The sequence below is a fragment of the Marmota monax genome, unplaced genomic scaffold (assembly GCF_021218885.2).
Source record: "Marmota monax isolate L192 unplaced genomic scaffold, Marmota_monax_Labrador192_F-V1.1 WCK01_AAM20220418_F8-fsc00218, whole genome shotgun sequence".
NCBI classification, from domain to species: Eukaryota; Metazoa; Chordata; class Mammalia; order Rodentia; family Sciuridae; genus Marmota; species Marmota monax.
The window spans coordinates 72,084-96,814 of record NW_026694764.1 but is presented as its reverse complement, the minus strand read 5'-3'; the positions used below and the strand labels follow the sequence as shown (position 1 = coordinate 96,814).

Below are 24,731 nucleotides of genomic sequence, written 5' to 3'. Positions count from 1 at the left end.
CTTCTCTCTCTACCCCCTCTATTGTCATTCATTACTCCCCCTTGTATTATTTTTCCCTTTCCCCTCACTTACTCTTGTATGTAATTTTGTATAACCCTGAGGGTCTCCTTCCATTTCCATGCAATTTCCCTTCTCTCTCCCTTTCCCTCCCACCTCTCATCCCTGTTTAATGTTAATCTTCTTCTCCTGCTCTTTGTCCCTACTCTGTTCTTAGTTACTCTCCTTATATCAAAGAAGACATTTGGCATTTGTTTTTTAGGGATTGGCTAGCTTCACTTAGCATAATCTGCTCTAATGCCATCCATTTCCCTGCAAATTCTATGATTTTGTCATTTTTTTAATGCAGAGTAATACTCCATTGTGTATAAATGCCACATTTTTTTATCCATTCATCTATTGAAGGGCATCTAGGTTGGTTCCACAGTCTTGCTATTATGAATTGTGCTGCTATGAACATCGATGTAGCAGAGGCCCTGTAGCATGCTCTTTTTAGGTCTTTAGGGAATAGACCGAGAAGGGGAATAGCTGGGTCAAATGGTGGTTCCATTCCCAGCTTTCCAAGAAATCTCCATACTGCTTTCCAAATTGGCTGCACCAATTTGCAGTCCCACCAGCAATGTACAAGTGTACCCTTTTCCCCACATCCTCGCCAGCACTTGTTGACTTCATAATGGCTGCCAATCTTACTGGAGTGAGATGGTATTTTAGGGTGGTTTTGATTTGCATTTCTCTGACTGCTAGAGATGGTGAGCCTTTTTTCATGTACTTGTTGATTGATTGTGTGTCCTCCTCTGAGAAGTGTCTGTTCAGGTCCTTGGCCCATTTGTTGATTGGGATATTTGTTATCTTATTGTCTAATTTTTTGAGTTCTTTGTATACTCTGGATATTAGGGCTCTATCTGAAGTGTGAGGAGTAAAGATTTGTTCCCAGGATGTAGGCTCCCTATTTACCTCTCTTATTGTTTCTTTTGCTGAGAAAAAACTTTTTAGTTTGAGTAAGTCCCATTTGTTGATTCTAGTTATTAACTCTTGTGCTATGGGTGTCCTATTGAGGAATTTGGAGCCCCCAGGCTAGCTTTGAACTTGCAATCCTTCTGCCTTAGCCTTCCGAATAGCTGGTATGACAGGCCTGTACCACTGCACCCTCATGACCCACACTATACACTCATGAAGTATATTTATGTATTTTCTTCATTCTTTAATATATACTTCCCATAACTTGCTGTTCTTTTGGTGAATAGGCAAGTTTTCTCATTGCAGCATACTAAGAATAAACCCTAAAGATGTCTGAAAACAAAGGGGACAGGTAGAGGCCATTGCATGCTCTCCAGATCACAGGAGGCTCTTCCCTCTAGCTAGCTGAAAGGGGCTACTTATGCTAGCCAGAGGGTTATAGGAATCATGAGGTTGAAACTTTTCAAGTACATTCACTCAAATCTTCCCATCCCAGTCTCAGGGTCTCGCTGAGGCAGGAGAATCACGAATTCAAAGTCAGCCTCAGCAAAAGTGAGGTGCTAAGCAACTCAGTGAGACCCTGTATCTAAATAAAATACAAAACAGGGCTAAGGATGTGGCTCAGTGGTCGAGTGCCCCTGAGTTCAAGTTCAATCCCTGACCAAAAAAAAAAAAAAAAAGAAGTATGCTAAAAATCCACTTACACACACATAGTTATCCTTGAAAAATATTTTTTCCAGTATCAATTATTGAGTATTTTTCCACACATACAAGTGAGAAAAATGTATGCTCAGCAATGTCATTCCGTGACTTTGTAAACAAACAGAAAAGGGACATGTTTTTGATCAAGCATATTCTAGTTCCAGACATTTATCATAATAACCAGAAAAAATCTAAGACATGTATGTATTTGATGATTATCAGTGCCTTGTGAATAACAGTGAATATGTAGAAATAGCATAAACATTCAACATAACTGATCTGGTTAAAAAGATTATGAAAGTCAAATTCATAGAGTCAGAAACTAATGGCTGCCAGCAGCTGGGGGTAGGGGAGGGGAGTGATTGCTTGGGAGGAGAGTTTCTTTGGGGAATGATGAAAATTCTCAAAAATGAGGTTCTGGATGATAGTTGCAAAATTATATGTTAAGACCTTTGAATCATAGCCTTATATCAGTACATTTTATGTATTACTTATATCTGTATAGGACTGTTTTAGCATTACATAATTGATTAAGTCAATGGAACACTCTGGAACTATCATAAATGATGATGTTAATTTTTTCACTTGTTTGTATGGGAAGGTGTTCACAATAACTGTTATGTTAAAACTCTAGATTACTCTTACACACACACGCACACACAAAAAAACAATAGAAAACATGCAGCTTGCCCTTGTGTGTTGCTGATGATACCTGCCCTGCATGTCACTGTGAAGATGGAAGCAAGACACACAAGGTGCTCATCATCCATGCTGCACCTGATGTGCTTTGCAAATAACCAATCTGTCACATATCTCTGCCTTCAAAGCCAAGCTCTCCTTTTCCTCTAGGAGACTCCAAATTGGTGGGCAGGTGGCCAAGGACCCAGGATGCCTCACCCACAGTGCATTCTTTGTCTCTGGAGTGATCTTTTTTTTTTTTTTTTTTTTTTTTTTACAAAATCGAAACGATTTATTTATTTTTTTAAAAAAAATTTTTATTGTTGGTTGTTCAAAACATTACAAATTTCTTGATATATCATATTTCACACTTTGATTCAAGTGGGTTATGAACTCCCATTTTTGCCCCATATACAGATTGCAGAATTACATCAGTTACACATCCATTGATTTACATATTGCCATACTAGTGTCTGTTGTATTCTGCTGCCTTTCTTATCCTCTACTATCCCCCCTCCCCTCCCTCCTCCTCTCCCCTCTTCTCTCTCTACCCCCTCTATTGTCATTCATTTCTCCCCCTTGTATTATTTTTCCCTTTCCCCTCACTTCCTCTTGTATGTACTTTTGCATAACCCTGAGGGTCTCCTTCCATTTCCATGCAATTTCCCCTTCTCTCTCCCTTTCCCTCCCACCTCTCATCCCTGTTTAATGTTAATCTTCTTCTCCTGCTCTTCATCCCTACTCTGTTCTTAGTTACTCTCCTTATATCAAAGAAGACATTTGGCATTTGTTTTTTAGGGATTGGCTAGCTTCACTTAGCATAATCTGCTCTAATGCCATCCATTTCCCTGCAAATTCTATGATTTTGTCATTTTTTAATGCAGAGTAATACTCTGGAGTGATCTTGAGGGGTTACACAACCTCTCTGAGCTGCCTTCTTACACCCATAATGTTTTCTTATGGGTTTGAGAACCACAAGCAACAGGGTGTGTGACTGCACTATGGAAACTGTAGAGTGTTAGGATGATCAGAGAGATCGTTATATTGCCTTTGAATACAAGGGTTTGAAGTATGTGAGTATGTTTGTGAAAGACTGGAGACAAGGAAAGATAAAAAGGGGAAGAGAGAGAGGGGACACCTGAGACCTCCAGCCTTACCTGAGGCACTGCGCTGCTCTCAGATTCCCCTGGCTCTGCTGCCTCCACTTTCCTCCTCCATCCAGTGAAGGTCACAGTCAGGACATAGGAAACCTGAATCAGGGCTGGGGGACTCAGGGCTTCCTAGGTAAAGGTGAAAAGCAGGGACACTGGCACCTGGACCTTTGGTCCCCATACAGGAGGAGACAGAAGACAGATTGTGGGTATCCCCACAGGGTCAGGGACCTGAGAGCTGAGGCTTGAGCCCCAGTTCAGGAAGGAAGGGGCTGAGTCAGGACTGTGCCAGGCCTATTTATCAGTTTTGGGGAGGCCTTGGGAAAGCAATCCCAAGACAGCTTCTTCAGATGAACGTAATTGCCCCAGTGTTAATTTCTATGAACCAGAGCCTTGGGAAACGAACCTTGTTTACAAGGAGTTCGCCAGATTCTCTCTCCTCCTCCCCCTCTGTCTCCTTCCCTTTCCCTTTTTCTGGTGGTAGGATGAGCTTGAGTCTCCCAAACCACAGAGCCCTCAGCCCACCCTCTCTCTGCCCTAACCACTGTCTCATAGCTGAGAGGATTCTAGGTTCAAACCATCCACCCCATACCCCCTCCATAGAGGAGCTGGCCTCAGCATTCCTGTCCAGACAACGCCTGCCATCTCTCCTTTCTGCCTCCTCTTTGATGGGACTTTAAGCAAAGAGCCTCCAGTCTCATATGCAGTAGCTGTCAAGCAGTGTCTCAGTTGGGAATCCTTCATGCTTCAGGGGAGGACGAATGGTCTCAGGCTGGGCCTAGGTCCACTAGCAGATGGACCATGATTATTGTTAAACATCTGGGCTGCTCCCACTTTTCAGTGTTAGCAGTAACAAACCTTCTGCTGGCCGCATTATGAGATGGGCAGATTGTCATTGGTGCCACCACCCAGACATCCCACAGAGTTGTTTGCATATAGTAGTCACCCCTCATCCATGGGGGGGGTATGTTGCAAGACCTCTAGCGAGTGCCTGAAACTGCAGGTAGATCCAAACTCTGTGTATGCTATGCTTTTTCCTCTACATGCATACTTATGAAAAGTCTAATTTATAAGTCAAAAACAGCAAGAGAGTAACAATACTAGCAATAGAACAATTATAATAATATTGTATGAAAGTCATAAAAATTAAAAATAGGAAAGTTATTTAAAACTTATTGTTTATTTCTGGAAATTTCCATTTAATATTTTTGGTCCCTAGTTGTCTATGGCTAACAAACTACAGAAGGCAAAACTATGGATAAGTGGACACCTCAGCTCTTGGCCTCCCTCCGGCTCCTGAGGGTCTTGGATTTGGTCCTCACCACAAGCACCCCCCTTCTGGGGGTAGCCCTGACTCCAAACACCTCTCACCAAAACAACCTCAGTCCTACTCATGCCTGAGAGTCTGTCTTCCCACCCTCCTCCCCCCTCCTGATTTATTTGTGTATTGTTTGTTGACGAGAGACATTTGCCTAAGCACTGGAGATACTGCCATGAAGAAGGTAGTCACAGTGCCTCCCCTGAGAGATCTTGCAGACCAGGATGAGAGAGGCCTTCTAAAAGCAAATAGATGAGAAAATAAAACACTTACAAGCTGATGAGAGCCCCAAGGAAACAGTAACCTGAGAGAGAGAGCAGTGGGGGAGAGGAGCAGGCAAGTTCTTATGTTGGCGAGTCAGAAAGACTGAGAGGGGATGGGGGGCGGCTCAATGGTAGAACATACTGCTTAGCATGCCAGAAGCCCTGGGTTCAATCCCCAGCACCAAACAAACAAGCAAAAAGGTCTCTGAGAAGGAGACATTTAATCTGGGAGAAGATCCTCCTAGGGAGGGGGAATAACATTTGTGAAGTTGCTCAAGTGGGAAATGAAACCTGTGTGTGGAGGACTGGTGGGAAGGCATCCCTAGGTTTTGTAAGCAAAGCAGTGAGTGATGCAAAAGGTAAGTGGGTAAGGAGGGACAGATTAAGCCAGGGGAGTCACTCTGTTTTTATTCTGATTACCATGAGAAGTCACTAAAGTACTTTAAGCCAGGAAGTGGACTGTGTATTCAGAGATCAGGCAAATCCTAAAAATTTTGATGGGAAACTCTCAGGAGCAGTGAATGTTGATTTTCATCTGCTCTGTTGTAAAGCTTTTCTGGTGGGTAGTCTTCAGCTCTTCTTTGCATTCTGTGTTCTTTGCCTTATTTTATCTTTTGTTACTTATTATTATTCCTTCAATAAGAGCAAATGAAATGATAGAATATACCTATTAGGCTACCCTAATAGCTATACAAGTTTGTGTGATCCTATTTTTTTATTTATATATAACAGCAGAATGCATTACAATTCTTATTATACATATAGAGCCCAATTTTTCATCTCTCTGGTTGTATACACAATACATTCACACCAGCTTGTGTCTTCATACCTGTACTTTGGATAATAATGATCATCACATTTAACCATTGTTAATAACCCATGCCCCCTCCCTTCCCCTCCAACTCTTCTCCCCTATCTAGAGTTCATCTATTCCTCCCATGCTCCCCGTCCCAATCCCACTATGAATCAGCCTCCTTATATCAAAGAAAACATTTGGCATTTGGTTTTTTGGGATTGGCTGACTTCACTTAGTATTATCTTCTCTAACTCCATCCATTTACCTGCAAATGCCATGATTTTATTCTCTTTTATTGCTGAGTAATAGTCCATTGTGTATATATGCCACATTTTGTTATGAATTCATCTATTGAAGGACATCTAGGTTGGTTCCACAGTTTAGCTATTGTGAATTGTGCTGCTATAAACATTGATGTGGCTGTGTCCCTGTAGTATGCTATTTTTAAGTCCTTTGGGTATAGAACGAGGAAGGGGATAGCTTGGTCAAATAGTGATTCCATTCCCAATTTTCCAAGAAATCTTCAAACTGCTTTCCATATTGACTACACAATTTGCTGTCCCACTAGCAATGTAAGAGTGTACCTTTTCCCCAATATCCTCACCAACACTTATTATTTTTTGTATGCATAATAGCTACCATTTTGACTGGAGTGAGATGAAATCTTAGAGTGGTTTTGATTTGCATTTCTCTAATTGCTAGTGATGATGAACATTTTTCATGTATTTGTTGATTGATTGTATATCATCTTCTGAGAAGTGTCTGTTCAGGTCCTTGGCCCATTTATTGATTGGGTTATTTGTTTTTTTGGTGCTTAGCTTTTTGAGTTCTTTATATACCCTAGAGATTAGTGCTCTATCTGATGTGTGAGGGGTAAAGATTTGTTTCTAAGATGTAGGCTCTCTATTCACCTCACAGATTGTTTCTTTTGCTGAAAAGAAGCTTTTTAGTTTGAATCCATCCCATTTATTGATACTTTATTTTAATTCTTGTGCCACAGGTATCTTTTTGTAAAATTGATATACATGCACTTGTATATTATTAGAAAAACCTGCAAGTGAATGTATTAAACCACCAAGATCAGATATTAATTTTATTATTTAAAAAATAAGACATTAAAAATTTTACTATATGTATGAATGGACTCAGGCAGTGGGCATCGGTACTATAAACATCACAGAAAGAGAGGTGATCAAATATTATTTGCCTCATGATAGAAGAAAACACACCCCCTCCTACAGTCTTGCAGATGGGATGGAACTGGAGGCTGAACAAGCTTCTGGTCAGAGGGCTGAAGCAGCCACAACCCAGGAACCCTCAACTTTAGCCATTGTTTTCCTCCAGGACAAATTACCCCTACAGTGAAGAGGAGTTGCTGAGAATAGACCCTAAATAGAGTAGTACAGGAGGAAAAAGATAAACAAAGGCACATTCCAGGTGTAATTGTGGAAGAGAAATAGAGCCAGGAGAGCTCAGAAAATGTGTCTGCATATTTGAACACTCCATCAAAACAAAATAGGGAAGTCTTAGATGGCAAAGTTAGGAAATGTATTGCTAACATCTTCCTTCTGAATTCAGGAAAAAGAGCTGATGAAGCTGAGTTATAGAAAAAGATTGAGTTCTAGAAAGAATGTATAAACAATGGGCACTTGTCAACTTTAGAGGAAAATATTATTCATATAAGCTTATTAGCAATTTATAACACCTATCATACTCACTCTATCAGCAGTATAAAGAATAAAAAAAGTAAGTATTAGTAAATTTATGAGAACTTTGCTTCTAATTATAAATATTTGCAGTTACTCAAATATCTATCAATAAGTGATTGAATAAAATATTGTACATGCATACAATGAATGCTATATCAGTGTAAAAAATAGAATCTTAAGATGGGGATGTGAAAATTTTTTCCATGAAGTTTCAAATAAAAAAATACAAGTTCGTGTGATCTTATTTGTGAAGTTGATATACATGCACTTGTACATTATCAGAAAAACCTGCAAGTATACCACCAAGATTGGGTATTATTTAGTATTTAAAAAAACGAAGATATTAAAAATCTTACTATGTGTATAATTTGACTCTATCATTTATACTCCCAGGGATAGATAACCTATTAAATCATCCAAAATGGAATTAGCTTTATAAGTGAAGATATCCATTACAGAATTATTTGTAATGTTTTTAAAATGAAGAGGACAAATGCTCACCAATGGGACAATGCTTCAGCCTCCTGGTGATACCAAAACAGGTGAGATGTAATGTAGCATGTTTGGGCATAAGAAATTTCTTATGAGATGTTGACAAAAAGCAAAACTTTCTTCAGGGACAGAAAAATATTTAATGTAAATATACCAATATGTTGCATGCAATCATCTCTGTTATTGAGATTAGACATGATTTTTATTTGTCTATTTCCCAATGAATCAAGACCTGGGACTTCTCCTGGGCAAGACCCTTTAATTCCTTCCAATGTCCCCAGGGCTCAGCTCAGGACTTGGGACCCCCCAGACATTAGTGTATCTATTGAGAGATTCCTTGCTTAAGATTCCAGCAAGGGTTCACTCCTCTATGTTGCTCAGCTCAGAGGTTAATCACAAAAAAACCACACACAGTCCAAGGAATTTTGCTCAATAAATAGATCTGGGTTCTGGAGATTCTTGTATGGTGTCTGAGAAGAGGCCCTAAAGCCCCTCAGAGCAGCATGTCATTGAACAGAGCTGACATGGTCTCCTCCCCAAACATACTTTCCAGCCACCAGGACTCTCTCTAAAGGCTAGACAGAGAAACAAAAGAGCCAACATAAATTATAAAATAACAAATACATTTGACAAATGCATTTGAGGAATATGACTTATGCTTCTGTGGACACTTAAAAGAGAAAGTGAAATAGTATAGTTCTCGTCCTCACCAAGCACTGAAGCAATTGCTGTTAATCCACAGACTTTTACTGACACCCAACAGGGTTTATCCCTGCCCTGTGTGCTGCAAGCACAGAGCTTTAATCAGACATGGTGGAAACTTGGTTTCTAGGTCTAGTGGGACTGGGAAATAAACTTGAGCAAAGGGGAAATAACAAGATATCTTGGGACCGGACTCCATGGAATCATCCAGGGAAAGAAGAAATTAGGCTGAGATGTTGCATTAGGAACATCCCATCACCATCAGTCTTCCGCCTGCCTCGGTGCTCCTATCCGTTTTCTCCCCTAATGAGGCTCCAGGGAGGTTCTGCTTCCTCCAGGTTCCTTGACTCAGATGCTGAATAATCCCTAGGGAAAGTCTATGCAACCCAGTAAAACCCACTTGGTGAGTAAAAGTTTGGATTATTTTAAATGTTTCTTGGAGAACCTGGTCCTGGAGTCCCTCAGCAGCAAGGCGCTATTACTCTCTCTCTCTACTTTTTTTCCACAGACATGGGTCTCCATGAGGAGAGTGAATATATGGGTGGGGAGATGAGTGGTTGCTGCTGTTTTGCTTTTTGTTTTCTTAGGTACAAAGTAGAATAAATTCTATATCTCGGCTCATGGCACATTATCTATTCTTACACCTCTGGTTGTATTGTCTTTTATTTGTCCAAACTTTCTCTCTAATATATGTCGGCCATTTCAATATATGCACGTATCCTTGAAGAAAATGTATCACTGAGCATTTGTGTGTTTTATTTACATAAATAGTATTGTGCTATATATCTAATTAAGTTTTTTACTTTTTGCATGAATACTAATTTTTATTATCCATTTTCCTTGTTATGTGATCCTTCTCCTTGTTTCTTATCTCTTTTAAATCCACTCTTTACACACACAGTAATTTTCTTAAAGTTTAAATTGAACTTCTCACTTTACTGCTTAAATCATGACTTAACACTTAATATCACACTTAGGCAAAAAATGAAAACAGCTTACAAGATTTTACCTGGATTTGCTCCTACACATATCTACTATATCAACCATTATCATTCTATTTTCTTTGTTCCCAGTACTTCAGCCATATTGGCTTTATTTCAGTCCTCTGGATTCACAAAGTTCTAAATCATCTTGGGGTTTTGCTTATCCCCTTGCCAGGAAGCTCCTCTCTCAACACTAAATGGCTTTCTGTTTCTCAGCCTTTGATCTTCAGCTCAAATATGCATATTGGTGCAACCATTTTGCAACAACTTCAGCAATACTAGTTATCTTGGGTCAGGATTCCCTAGAAGCAGAGAAACTCATGGGAATGGAAAAAGCGGGCATTGAAGAGCCCTTTCAGAACAATATGGAAATAAGGAGGATGCAGGTTCAGTACATCAACTTCACCCTGGTCTTGAGTGGGCCTCTGGAACACGAATTGCTCCCATAGAGTCAGTCCTACTTAGAGTCGAGAAACCAGCCTTGGTCACCTGTATCAGTCAGTTCTTGGCCACTGGATGCCTGCCTCCTACCTCCCAGAGCAATGAGAGCTGGGGAGGCCTCTCTGACCAAAAGGAGAAATTATGAGCATTAGCAGCCAACATTTACAGCAGCTGGGGATGTGGGGAGATGGGTGAACCAGCTCTTGCCCATGTCCTGAGCAGATGGTGGAAATGGGTTCCTCTCAGTGAAATGGGATGGCTGAGAAATAAAAGCTAAGAAAAATAGAATGGAGGAAAAAACACAGAACCACAGAAATATAGTTTCAAAAATAGGGGCAGGACAGGAATGCTGATCAGATGGATAGAACTTCTAGACTATGGCCAAAATGGAGCCTGTGCCTGCTTTATTTATATTGGGATACATCAAAGGCCTTCCATAGAATGTTGTTCACCAAAAAAGGTTAAAGTTGGGCTGTCCATTTCCCAACAGGTTATGCCTGTTTCTGGAGCTACGATGAGGGCTCTTCCTAGCAGAGCAGAGATAAAGGTCATGTTCATTGGGCAATCTATTTCCATGGGAGAGCCACACCTAAACCTCCAAGGCCAAACCTAAACCTCCCTGGCCTCCATGCCAAGAGAAGATATTCAAGTGATTCATGGATGGCTTCCTGCAACTAGCCAGTGAAAGGCACCTACAGCATCCACTAGTAAGGGGTGAGGTGCAAATGGTCTTCCTCCCAACACTCTATTCTTAGCTATGTACCCTGGAAAGTCTTCATTCATGTGCCTGAAGAAAAATGCATAAGAAAAGTCATTTCAGCTTTGTTGAAAATGGTAGAAAACTAGAAATTACTGATGAGGACTTTTTTCTTCTCTAATGCATTTATTTAGAGCCATGAATTTTTCTCTCATCAGCATTTTAGTTATGTTCTACAAATTTTGGTATATTGTATTTTCCTTTTAATTCAGTTCAATTCAGTTTTATTACATGTGTAACTTCTTTGTGGATTATTTAGGAGTATGATATTTGGCTTTCAAGTGCCTAGAAATTTTCCCCTTATCTTTGTGTTATTGGTTTCTTGTTGGATTTTATTGTGTTTAGAGAACACCTTGTGTATGATTTCAATTATGTTAAATCTGTTGAGGCTTGATTTATAGCCCAGGATATGGTCTATTTTGGTGTATGTTCTATGGGCTCTTGAAGGTAGTACTTGTTCTGTTATTATCAAAGGGAGTGGTTGATAAATGCCAAATAGATCCTGTTGCTCACTGCTGTCTAGTTGTTCAATCAACTGTTGAAAGGGGGATCTTGAATTCTCAAACTCTATTTGTGGATTTGTCTATGTATCCCTTCAGTTCTCTCAGTTTTTTTCCCCACATATTTTGCTTCTCAGTTGAATGATTACACATTTCAGATTGGTATGTCTTTATAATAGATTCACCTTTTTATTATTATGAAATATCCCTCTGTCTCTGGTAATTTCCTTTGTTCCAAAAATCTACCTTATATGAAATTGATATGTCCACTTCTTTTTCTTCTCATGAACATTTGCAGGTATTTTTCAATCCTACTACAACTGCTAAGCTGTTACATTTTAATATTTGAAGAGAGCTTCTTGTGGACAGCATACAGTTGGATGATGTTCATTTCAGACTCACTATGCCAATCTTTGTCTTTTACTTTGTGTATTTAGACCATTTATATTTAACATAGTTGTTAGAATATTCAGACTTAACATTTACCAATTTATTTTTTATTTGAATTTGTCTTCTCTATTTTTCTTTTCTGATTTCTTCTTCCTGCCTTCTTGTGAGTTACTCGAATGTTTGATTTATCTATAGTGTTTTTGAGTGTACCTTTTATATAGCTTGTTAAGTGGTTTCTCTGGGCATTTACACTATACAAAACTTATCACATTTTAATGTTTTCATCATTTTAGCAGTTCAAACAAAATCTACAAATAGTACTTTCCTTTAAGGAATCCATTAAAATAGAAACTGTAATTACCCTCTGACCATTTTGTCCTCCTCATGAAGTAGAACTACAGGAAAAGATAGGTGTTACTTTTCTAATCAGTATAATTGATATTGATTTTCATGAAAATTTGTGGTTGCTACTACACAGTTAGGACAGGAAGTGATATGTCTTAAACTTAGAGCATTCACTTGGATATCTCTTAGTATTTCCATGAAGAGTAATAAATGTCAATAAGAAAGTTTAGTCATTATAACACAAAAAGAGCAGGGTAGCTAAGAATTCAGGCCTGTATGGATGAAGACCAAAGACATTACACCAGATCTGCCAAAGTGACAGCCTAGGCAAGGGAAATTTAGAATGGGTAGTAGAGAGTGGAGATGATGACCTAAAATTACATCCTTGGGACAACCTACAGTTTTGGGGACTGTATTTTGTTTCACTACATTTCTACTCAAATCTTTCCAATTCATAACTATTCACCACCTTGAAGGGAATTCTTAATTATGGGATGTATTACCATACTATTTGGAAAGGACTGAGGTTGAATTCACTTTAATAACAACAATAACAAATAGAGGCCCCATATTGTAGGGTGATAGGTGGATAAAATGGGAAACTACAGATGGATCGAGTGTCGCCCACCAACAAATCATTTTGGGGTAACGGAATATTCACTTTCAAAATAATAGATTTGAACCCCTGCCTCAGATCATATACAAAATTAATTAAAAATGGATCAAAAGCCTGGGTATAAGAACTAAAACTGTGAAAGTAATAGGAGAAAATAGAGACATAGATTTTCATGACCTCAAATAAGGCAATGGTTTCTTAGCTATGACACCAAAAGCACAGACCACAAAATAAAAAGAAGATAAGTTGCATATCATCAATTCTAAAACATTTGTGCTTCAAAGGACACTATCAAGAAAGGGGGAAAAACAATTTATAGATTGTGAGAGAAAATTTTTGCCAATCATTTATCTGATGAGGGATTTTAATCTAGACTATACAAATAGCAATTATAATTCAGTAATAAAAAGACAATTAACAATGATATATTTAAGAAATTGGTCCAGATACAAGTTTTTCCAAGCAATCTCTCTTATCCCATATAATGGGATGGTGCATTTTTATTTAAGTGAGTCTATATAATTATCTTTTATGGGTACCTGAACTAATGTTTTTTTGTGAAGAAAATAGTGTCTGTGGTTTTGTAGACAACTATGAAATAAAATTGTCTCACATGCAAACAAAAAAGAAGGGAGAAAAAAGGCAGACATATCTACAGTGAGATAATACTCCACACCCTCCAGGATGGCCAGTTGGATAATGTTACCAAGGATGTGGAGAAATCAGAACTCTCATACACTGCTGGGGGGACTATAAAACAGCTCAACCTCTTTGGAAAATAGTTTAGCAGTTCCTCAGAAGGCTAAGTGTAGGGTTACCCTGTGACCCAGCAATTCTACCCCAAAGAGTATCCCAGAGACGTGAAAATGTACATTCACACAAAAACTTGCCATAATGTTACTAACCCCATTTTTCATAATAGACAAAAACTGAAGACAACCCAAATGCCCACCAACCGGTGAATGGCTGAAAAACATGTGGCCTATCCACACAATGGAATAATATTTGGCAACAGAGAGGAATGATGCATGTTACATCCTGTGTGGACCTTGAAAACATTATGCCACGTGAAAGAAGCCAGTCACCAAGGGCCATACTGTATGTCTGCATTACATGAGTGTCCAGAACAGGTGAATCTACAGACAGAAAGTAGATTGACTGACGGCCTGGGAAAGGTGGGCAAGTGAGGGAGATGGCTGAAGAGTGAGGGGTTTCTTTGGGGTGATGAAAATTCTCTGCATTCAGTTATGGTGATTGTTCTGCAACTCCATAAACACACTAAAAGCCATTGGCTCTATATTGGAATAGGGGGATTTTGTTGTATGGGTATGGTATGGGGGTTAAATCTCAATAAAGCTGATAAGATTTTTTATCATTTAATTTCATCATTTCAAATTTTTTTAGTTTCATTTATTTTTAAGTGACAAATAATACTTGTACTTATTTATGGGGTACAATGTGATGTCTCCATACATATATACATCATAGAATGAAAGTTACAATTAGGTAGGAGGAATAAATTCTAGGGATCTATAGTTATTAATGTCCTACATATTTCACAATAGCTAAAAGGGGGGATTTGGTAAGGGCGGGGAGGGAGAAGGGACATGAAAAGAGAGGAACTGTGCATTGAAATTGACCAAATTATGCTATGTGCATAAATAAATAGACCATGGGGAATTTCACCTTATGTATGTCTATGAAGCATCAATTAAAAAAATAATGAATAAACAGCAGGAAGACCATAGAGTAGAAGAAGAGGAACCAGGGAGGGAGGAGAGGAGGGAAAGAGGAAGGACTGGGGATTGAGGTAGAGCAAATTATATTCCATGTATGTAGGATTATGTCAAAATGAACCTGGCTATTATGTATAACTATAATGCACTAATAAAAGCATTTTGTAAGAGAGGATTTTTAAATGTTTTCACCACAGAGAAATGATAAATATTTGCAGTGATGGCTATGCTAATTTAACTCTTAACATTTATCTGAACATTTTTTCTTTAAAAAAATTAATAAAAAAGAGAAGCCATTTATTAATCAAAGGAAGAGAGAAAGAGAACACCAGAAGACAAACTTAAGAAATGATGGGGTGGGGAGCTGTTTCTCTCTCTGAAGATGGCCCACATTCTCCCTTGAATGTGCCTTTACTTTCCTAAATAAGCCTCTGTCTGCATTAAAAACAAAACAAAACAAACAAACAACAACAAGAAGAAGAAAGAAAGGAAAAAGAAAAAAAATGGCAGGGGGCTATAAATGTTTTGTATAATCATAAGAGTACTTTGCTTAAGTCCATGCAAATAAATGTATAACACTAGATGAAATAAACAATCTATGAAGAAGGAAATACACCAAAAATAACCCTTAAAAGGGATGGAAAATCTAAGCCAATTCTACATGCTGCAATGGAAAATAAGTGATTGTATTTTCTCATTTTTTTCTTTTATTAAAACTGTGATAGAAAATGATCAGAAATTTTAGGAGCTTAAAAAGAGAAAGATTTGTTTGCTCACTTACATTACATATGAACTGAAGTTGTGTGTACCTTGATTAACTGTTTCATGTGCCCTTTTCATTCAGGGACCCAAGCTGAAGAATCTTTGGGATACCTTTCTTTGGTAAAAGAAGAAAAGAGCAAGAGAACTTAATAGAAATACAACAACTTTTGCCTGGAAAGGGCACATATCATATTCAGGCAAAGAATGGGAGGTTATAATCCACTTTCAGGTGGGTAAGAAAACAACCGATGACAAAAATATAGTCTGGTCAGGCATGATAACGCCTATAATCCCAGCAGCTATGGAGGCTGAGGCAGGAGGATCACAAGTTCAAGGCCAGCCTCAGCAACTTATCAAGTCTCTAAGCAACTTAGTGAGACCCTGTTTCAAAAACAAAATAAATAAAAGGGTTGGTGAGTAGCTCTGTGGTTAGCACCCCTGGGTTCAATCACCAGTACAAAAAAAAGTAATAAACAAAGTATAATATCAATAAGAACTATACAAAAATTATATCACCAAAGAATCCTAATTTTAAGTATTCACACACACGGTCTCAGAAAATAAAAGCAAGGTCCAACAGAACATTTTAAAAATACTACATCTTCACCACAGAGGAGATAAAGAGAATGCAGAGCTGGTTATATATAGAAAAAATAATATTCTTATCCTTGGGAATGGTGAAAAGACATTTAACACCATTCAACACTCATGTACTTCTTGGGGAGAAAGGGTAGTCAAATGTTGCTTTTATGATTAGGGCTTCAAGCAGGCTGAACAATCATTTTCCTTTTAAAAATATTTTAATTTTTAATATTTGTATTAGTGCATTATAGTTATTAATAATATTGGGGTTCATTTTGACACAATCCTACATTCATGAAATATAATGCTTCACGATTCAGTCCCCCAAACTTCCTCTTTCCTGACCGACTCTCCCTCCCCCAGATCCATGCATTAAATTCATGCATTATAGTTATACATAAAAGTGGAATGCAATGTGATATGAAATTGATCAAACTATGCTATGTGAACATGTGAATACATCACAATGCAACCTACTTCTGACTTAGAAAAAAATCAGTGAATATTTCATTAACATGAAAAAAATATGCTTATCTTTGTTAAAACGTCAACTTCTTTTATTTTAAAAAATTTTGTCTGTTATTTATATTTTTTATTTGTTCTTTTTAGATATACATGACAATAGAGTATATTTTGACATATTCATGGAATATAACTTATTCTAATTAAGGATCCCGTTCTTGTAGTTATACATGATATGCAGTTACATTGGTTTTGTATTCATATATTTATTGAGAGTATACTACATAAATATTTTAAATATTTAATGTATTCTAACTCATTTAATCTTTGTTTTAAAAAAATTATTGGGGCCAGGTGGCAGTAGGGGAGGCTGTAATCTCAGTATCTTGGGAGGGTGAGGCAGGGGGATGGTGAGTTCAAAGCTAGCCTCAGCAACTTACCGAGGCTCTAAGCAAATCAGCAAGACCCTGTCTCTAAATAAAATATTAGAAAGGGCTGGGGGTGAGGCTCAGTGGTTAAGTGCCCTTGGGTTCAATCCTCAGGACCAAAAAAAAAAAAAAAATTGATGAAAAAGCAAAGTTCTCAGTGGTGAAACAAAGGAGACATTTATACTAAAGTCAAGAATAATATGAGGATAAAATTCCTATTTCACATTGTATTAGAGACCTTATAACACAATTACATAGGAAAAATCAATTAAAATGATAAGAATGGAAAGGCAAAGACAGGTGCATGCCTTTAATCCCAATGATTGGACAGGCTGAGGTAAGAGGATTGAGAATTTGAGGCCAGCCTATGCAGCTTGGCAAGGCCTTGTCTCAAAATAAAACAATAAAAAGGGCTGGTAGTGTTGCCCAGTGGTTAAGAATCCCTGGGTTGGATCCCCAGTTCTGCCAAAAAAAAAAAAAAGAAAGAAAGAAAGGTACAATTATCTCTATCTACAGATGAAAAGATTTTCTAAATAATGCAAAAAACCTAAAGAACAAAGAACATTGATAACAGTCACAAGTTATAGAATCAACCTATACAAAATAATCATCTTCACATATACAAACACCACCCAGATAGAAGATGTGATGAAAGAGAAGAACTCATTTCAAATAAGAACCAAAGTCGGGGGGCGGGGCGCAAAATACCTAGGGGGGAAAACTTCGAAACAGGCATTCAAGACCTATGGAGAAAACTCTCAAACTCTAATTAAAGGATCAGTTCAAGAAAGATAAATGAGATTATAAAATGATGCTAACACTATTCAATGAATGGCTGATGGAGACACAGTTATTTGTAGAATACCAAACTAATATCACATCAAGTACCCACCTGGTCACAGAAGGAAACAGAGGTGTATTTCCCAAATCCAGTAGGAGTTCTTAGCATTAGTCAATCATGGCACACAACATCTTATGATGAATTTTAGCCCAAAATGTGTAACTTAAATGTAATCAGATTTCTATCAATAACTCCTGGTTACAGAATATAGGATCCCAAGGAACAAGCTAGGAGGAAATGATCAGAAATATCTGACTGCCCATGTCACCATGGACACAGAGGTCAACATGGCTTTGTGTTCAGTGGCCTGGGCTGGGACTGAAAATTTGAGAAAACAAGTTCCGGGTGATGCTGATGCTGCAGTCAATGAACTTGACTAAGAAAAAGAGGAGATAGGGCCTATCTCTTCATGCAGTCGCTGCTGTGAAAAATGAATTGTCACAGACTAAAAAAATCCACAGCAGAAATCTTATCAACCAGCCATAATGCATGGTCCTGGATAGGATTCCTATTTTGACAAACCAACTGGAAAGAACAATTTTGGGGATAACTGGAGAAAGTTGAATATGGACTAGAGATAGATAATAATAAAGTTATTGATTAATTATTAATTAATTGGTTGTAAAAATGTTATTGGGTATAAAAGGTTTGAGGGTTTTTTTCCTTCTTTTTTAAAGATGTAGGATAAATGTTTAGGGGACTAATACTACAATAATTATTATTTACTTTAAAATATTTTAGCATAAAATGTGAATTTTGAAAACTTGCATGGAGTGCAGATGATATCTGTATGGACACTCTGAGAAAGGACGGTCTATTTTGTATCAAATGGACCCCTCCCTCCCATTTTCCCCATGAACTCATATGCCCCCTCTCCCCACAAACAGGAACTCTTTCATGAGGCAGGAACAGATGATGTTTCCCATACTAGCAGTAAAATACAAATGTAAGACTCCTCCCAAAATTTCAGATGAAGGAGACAAATTAAAATAATGAGAAAATAAATCATAGTTAAAGGGAATAGAGACCCAAGATCCAATCGGAGAATTTGAGAAACCCCAAAGGAAGTAAAATATTAGAGCCAGAAGCAATTTTTACTGAAATGGAAGGGTCACACATTTGTAAACCTAAATGGTTCTATGAACTCTGCACATAATTTTTGAAGGATAAAAAGACTCATACATTTACACATCCTGGGATTTTTTTTAAATTTCAAAGATAAACAGTCATAAAACTCTATTAAATACTAAAGAGCACGTATTGAAAGCTTACTGTCAGGATGCAATACCCAAAGTGCTCTGTCTTATCTTGATTAGCCATCATTTTGTATCAAGAAGGAACCATTTATTGTCTCCAACTACAGGTGAAGAAATCAATGTTCAGAGATCTTGCATAATCCACACAGCTTTTTGGTGGTAGAATAGAGATTCAAAACCTATTTTCTCAAACTCTAAACTTGAGCTCCTGTCTTTGTATCAAATGGACCTCTCCCTCCCATTTTCTCCATGAACTCATATGCCTCTCTTCCCCCAAATGGGAACTCTTCCATGAGGCAGGAACAGATCATGTTTCCCATACTAGCAGTAAGACATTCACTCATTCAACTGGTATTTACTGAGGGTGGGCTATGTAAGTATCTGTAGATTATTTGCTCAAAGGAACCTGGATACAAGAAATATATATGAAATAGATTTTCTCAATTTTAGCAACCTCAAACTAGAGATGGGGGAAAACATTTAAATACAACAGCAAAGCACCAAGAATAAAAACTGTAAAATACTTCCGAACAAGTACGAGTAAAGCATAACACCTATAGAAAGAAAGCTAAAAAAGAAATTTATGAAGAAAATGCATAAGATATAAAAAATGGAAAAATATGCCATGTTCCAGGCTGGGAAAATTTATTATCACAAAAATTCTTACTCTCTCTAAATCAGAATATAAATACAAGGGGCTGGATTGTGTCTTAGTGGTAGAGAGCTTGCCTAGCATGTGTGAGACACTGGGTTTGATTCTCAGCACCACATATACATAAATAAAGGTTCACTGACAACTAAAACAATATTAAAATATAAATATAATACAGTTCCAATTAAATTATTAATAAGTCTCAACTTTAAAGTCTCAGTTCCAATGTCTTCTAGAGAAGTCTTTCTTGACTTCTTCATTTAAAGAAGTCTACCTCACCAGGCATGATGGTGCATACTATAATCACAGCAACTTGGGAGGCTGAGGCAGGAAGATCCCAAGTTCAAGGCCAGCCTCAGCAATTTTGCAAGATTCTGAGCAAATTAGTGAGATTCCACCTCTGGGTTCAATCCTCAGCACCAAAAAACTAACTAAATAAGTAACATAAGAAAGCCACCCTCACCTACGAGTTATTCTCCATCATATTGTGTGCTTGTTAATTTCATGGCATTCTCTACTTGCTAAGGTTATCTTGTTGATGTTTATTTTCTCCACTGCCTTCACCCTGCCCTCTGGGAATAAGCTCCCTTTCTGGCTTGCTCACCACTGTATCTTCATTTCCTCAAACTAGTCAAGACAGACTAGAAACTGAGGCTACTGATAGGAGATACTTATATAGTGTGACCTGGGTCAGTGAAAGACTGCAGCAGAATCCCCCTGTGCTTGTTTAAAATACAGATTCCTGAACACCACCCAGATCAGTTGAATTATAACCTCTAGAAAATTTCATGAAATCTGCATTTTTTAAACAATATTTCTGGGTAATTTTTATCCACCCTAGAGCTGAACTGTTAGAGAAGAAGGCTTCCCTGCATGGTTCTCATGCAAGGAACAGTATCAGTTCTGAGAATGACTCAGCCATGGGTCTGGTCTAAAATTAAAGACAACTTCTATAAGTTTCTCCAGACTCTGACTCCCAGGAGGCATCATCTCTATCTGGAGAAATGGAGACTGAAAGTTCCCTTCTCTGATCATTGTTCTTAGGTGCTATCACTGTCTTGTATTTTCTCTCTGGAACTTTACTGTAGTTCTCATAAACAGGGCATGTCAAAGTGAACCATTAATTATTGAGGGGAGACACCATAACCATGACCCACCAAATTCACAATCCAAATTCAGAGAACCATCAGAGTCTCTGGAACCAGCCACAGAGCCCCTGCAGATGTGCAGAGAGGCACCACTGGATCAGGACCAGCAATGAAACCAACACTCCCCCCTCATTCCCCAGGCAACACAAGGGGAGGACTGGCTCTATGAAGAGAGAAATGAGAGAGTTTTCTCTTACCACCTTCTGTCTTAATTTGCAGCAAGGAAGCTGAGGGTGGTGAACTGCATCTGTGCCCTGGTCTCTGCCACTTTACAGACTGGAGCTGAAGAGCAGAGGTCACTGAAGAACAGTTCCCTGGAATCCCTTTTCCTCTCCATTCTCTTTGCTCAAGCTTCATGTCAAATCCCGGAGTCCTCACTGACCAATCCAAGAGAAGAGCCCTCTTGAAGAAAAATAGCAGAGACCAAGGACCCACCAGGTGCTGGCACCTCCCAACATGGCTTCCCCCAAACCTGGAAGGTCCAGCCACTTTCTCTATCAGTCACACAGCTGGTGCAGAGGACAGAACCCTGGGCTGTGAGTTCTAGACTCAGCTTTGCCACTAGCTGGCTATGGGTTCACTGGGGCTAAGGTTTCACATGTGGGTCATGACATCGTTGTATGAGATGCTAGAAGAGGAGAGAAAGCTTGGGTATCAAGACTATGTCCAAAAAACAGAACCATATATTTTCCAACAACCACCATTTAAGGGGTTGTGGCTGTGGCTCAGTGGTAGTGCACTTGCTTGGCATGTGTGAGGCACTGGGTTCGATTCTCAGCACCACATATAAATAAATAAATAAAGAGCTATCAACAATTAAAAAATAATTAAAAAAAACACCATTTGACATTCATTAGCATAGACAGAAACTTCACCTAAGACCTTTTATCTTAAGTTTTTCTGCAGCTGTTTTCAAGCATCAGTGGAGCTAAAGACATCTGGGTGCCCAACAGCACCTGCAAAGTATAGTTTCTTCTGTGAGTCAGGTGGTCCCCAGAGCCAGAGATGGGCCCAGGAGACTTTAAGACATTTGGCAGTAAATGAATGGATCTGAAGATTATCATGCTAAGAGAAATAAGCCAATCCCCCCAAAACCAGAAGTCGAATGTTCTCTCTGATATGTGGATGCTAGCACACAATAAGGAGAGAGAGAATAGCAGTTTAGTGTATTAGACAAAGGGGAATGAAGGGAAAGGAGTGGAAATAGCATCAGGAAAGACGGTGTAATGAACTGGACATATCTTTCCTATGTTCATATATGAATACTCAGGTGAAACTCTATATCAGGTACAACCACAGGAACGGGATCCTAATTAGACTAAGATATGCTCCATGAATGTATAATAAGTCAAAATACACAGTACTGGGCTGGGATTGTGGCTCAGTGGTAGAGGACTCGCCTAGCACAGGCGGGACCCAGGTTCGATTCTCAGCACCACATAAAAATAAAGGCATTGTGTTGTGTCCATCTACAAAAAAGATTCATTCTCTCTCTCTCTCTCTCTCTCTCTCTCTCTCTCTCTCTCAAAAATAAATAAGCTTTTAAAAAGTTTATATATAAAAAATACACAGTACTATCATGTATATCTAAAAAGAGTAAATTTAAAAATGAATAAATAAAAAAAATAGCACGTAAAGCTTAAAAAAAAAAAAAGGAGAGCTGAGAGCTTGGAAGAAAGATCTGGCCTTCAGATAAAGTAGTGAGATCAGTAGACTATACGAAAGGAATGGATCTGAATATCATCCGTTAGAGAGGATGATTAAATAAATGAATGGACCAAGGTCAGAAACAGTCCATGTCTTGGTGGTGCTAAAATTTTAGAAAAGAATGGTTACTCCCCTTCATTTGGAAGTGGGAGAAAATGAAAAGACTTTTCAGTCTCTGATCTTACACAGACTTAAAAAATGACCCACTGGATGGCATGAAAAGTTGTTGAACTTCCTAGATTTTAGTCTGAAAATAAGTCATAATAGCTTCTCTACTTCCTTCCAATTGTCATGGGGGTACAATAAAAACATACAAGGACCTTCTGCAAAGTCAAAATATTACACAAAAGAGAGGCAACTTTAAAAACAGAAAATTTCCCATGACCTTTAACTTTTTTTGCCCCATGCTGGGTCAATAAATTCTAGGGTTCCTGGATTAGTTAACTACAAGTGAACACAAAATTTTTCAATGACACTATTGAACAGAAGGTTAGAAAAATTTATTGACATAATAGAGAATAAAAGACAATGTAGACATAAAAATTAAAAAAAGGGTGTAGGAAAGTTAGGAGGTGGAATGATGACAGAATTTGTGCAGGAATATTATGTAAGAGACACTGGAGGATTGCTGGGAGATTGAGTTATTGGGAAGTTCTTGAGTATTAATCTCAGATTATGGAGCACTATTTTAAAATGATACCATAGTCAAAGCTGACTTGAGATAAAATTGAAAGATCTAGGAATAACTTCAGAATGTAAGAACAGGGGAGCTCATAAAATGTAGTTTTACCTAGGCTTTTCCAGCATCAGCTGGGAAAGACAGAGAGGAAAGCAAAGCTAGGCCCACAAGACCACCTTCCCTAGTCCACTGATCTGCTGAAATTCCTTTCTTTTGCCTATTGAACAGTTATATCCTATGCTACTTCAACCAAAGTTCCCATGGTGAGGGAAAATTCTGAGAAAATATTCCAATATTAATATCACTAAGAATATTAATTTAATAATTATGTTAAAAGCCCTTCACACACAGAAGGAATTTTTCTTTCTAAAAAGAGCCCTTCTTAGGGCCCCCTTTATGTCTCTGTTCCTCAGGCTGTAGATGAAGGGGTTCAGCATGGGAGTCACCACCATGTACATCAGAGCCATGACAGTGTCTTTCACAGTAGATTTATTAGCTGTTGGACATAAGTACAGACCAATGACTGTCCCATAGAACAATGACACCACAGAGAGGTGGGAGCCACAGGTGGAGAAGGCCTTACAGATACCTCGAGGAGAAGGGACATTGAGAATGGAGGACACTATCTTTGCATAGGACACAAGAATGAGTAGGAATGGGATGACAGCAACAATTCCTCCTATAATAAATAGCACCCACTCATTTACTTGAGTGTCAGAGCAGGCCAGCTTGAGCAGGGCGGATATTTCACAGAAAAAGTGCGGGATCACATTGTCTGCACAGAAGGATAATCTGTTAACTAGCAGGGTGTGCAACAAGGAATAGAACGTGGTCTGCACCCAGGACAGCACCACCAGGGAGAGACAGAGCTTGGGGCTCATGATGGTGGTGTAGTGCAGGGGGAAGCAGATGGCCACATAGCGGTCATAGGCCATGGCCACAAGGATGAAGTTCCCAAGGTCTCCAAAAAACAGGAAGAAGTATATTTGTGTCAGGCAGCCTGCATAGGGGATGGAGGGGACTTCACTCTGCATGTTCTGTAGCAATTTGGGCATGGTGACAGAGGAAAAGCAGAGGTCAGAGAAGGACAAGTTGCTGAGAAACAAATACATGGGAGTGTGCAGATGGGAGTCCAGGTGGATGAGGGTGATGATGATGAGGTTCCCCAGGACGGTGGTAAGATACATGGCCAGGAACAGGGCATAGAAGAGGTTCTGGTGCTCTGGCTGGATGGGCAGGCCCAGGAGGAGGAACTCTGAGATGAGAGTTTGGTTTTTTCCCATTATCATCTGTCTCCAATACCTTTAAGAGAAATAATAAGGCCCTTTAAAAACCCAAGTGAAAATGATCATGTTTTACTCATACACAGTGTTTACATGTTCTACAATAGTTGATCCCACCACCATCACAATAAGTATAACCTTCAAGTGTCTTTAATCTCTATGATCATTTATTACTTTTCTCATCTTCTTTTCAACATGTTTCAGTAGCCCATTCTTTCCTAAATACTTATCTGTTTGCTTCTGTCACAAAAGGAGTGTTGGATTTTCTCTTCCCTGCCTGACTGGTCGATCATTCTTAGCAACTGTAATCAGTTTCTGCTTTATAATATCTTATAGGGTAATGTTCCTCAAATATTTTTGTAAATCCCATTATCTTATAATTCTATATAGAACCCCAA

At 38.5% G+C, this 24,731-nt stretch overlaps 1 protein-coding gene across 1 annotated transcript; it reads right to left on the bottom strand.

Annotated features, from left to right (window-relative positions):
• Positions 1-23,391: 23,391 nt before the first annotated feature.
• LOC124079470 (olfactory receptor 1E5-like) lies at positions 23,392-24,339 on the bottom strand. The gene has a single exon (XM_046425039.1). It carries the CDS (start codon positions 24,337-24,339, stop codon positions 23,392-23,394), a length of 948 nt encoding a protein of 315 aa, XP_046280995.1.
• Positions 24,340-24,731: the final 392 nt, after the last annotated feature.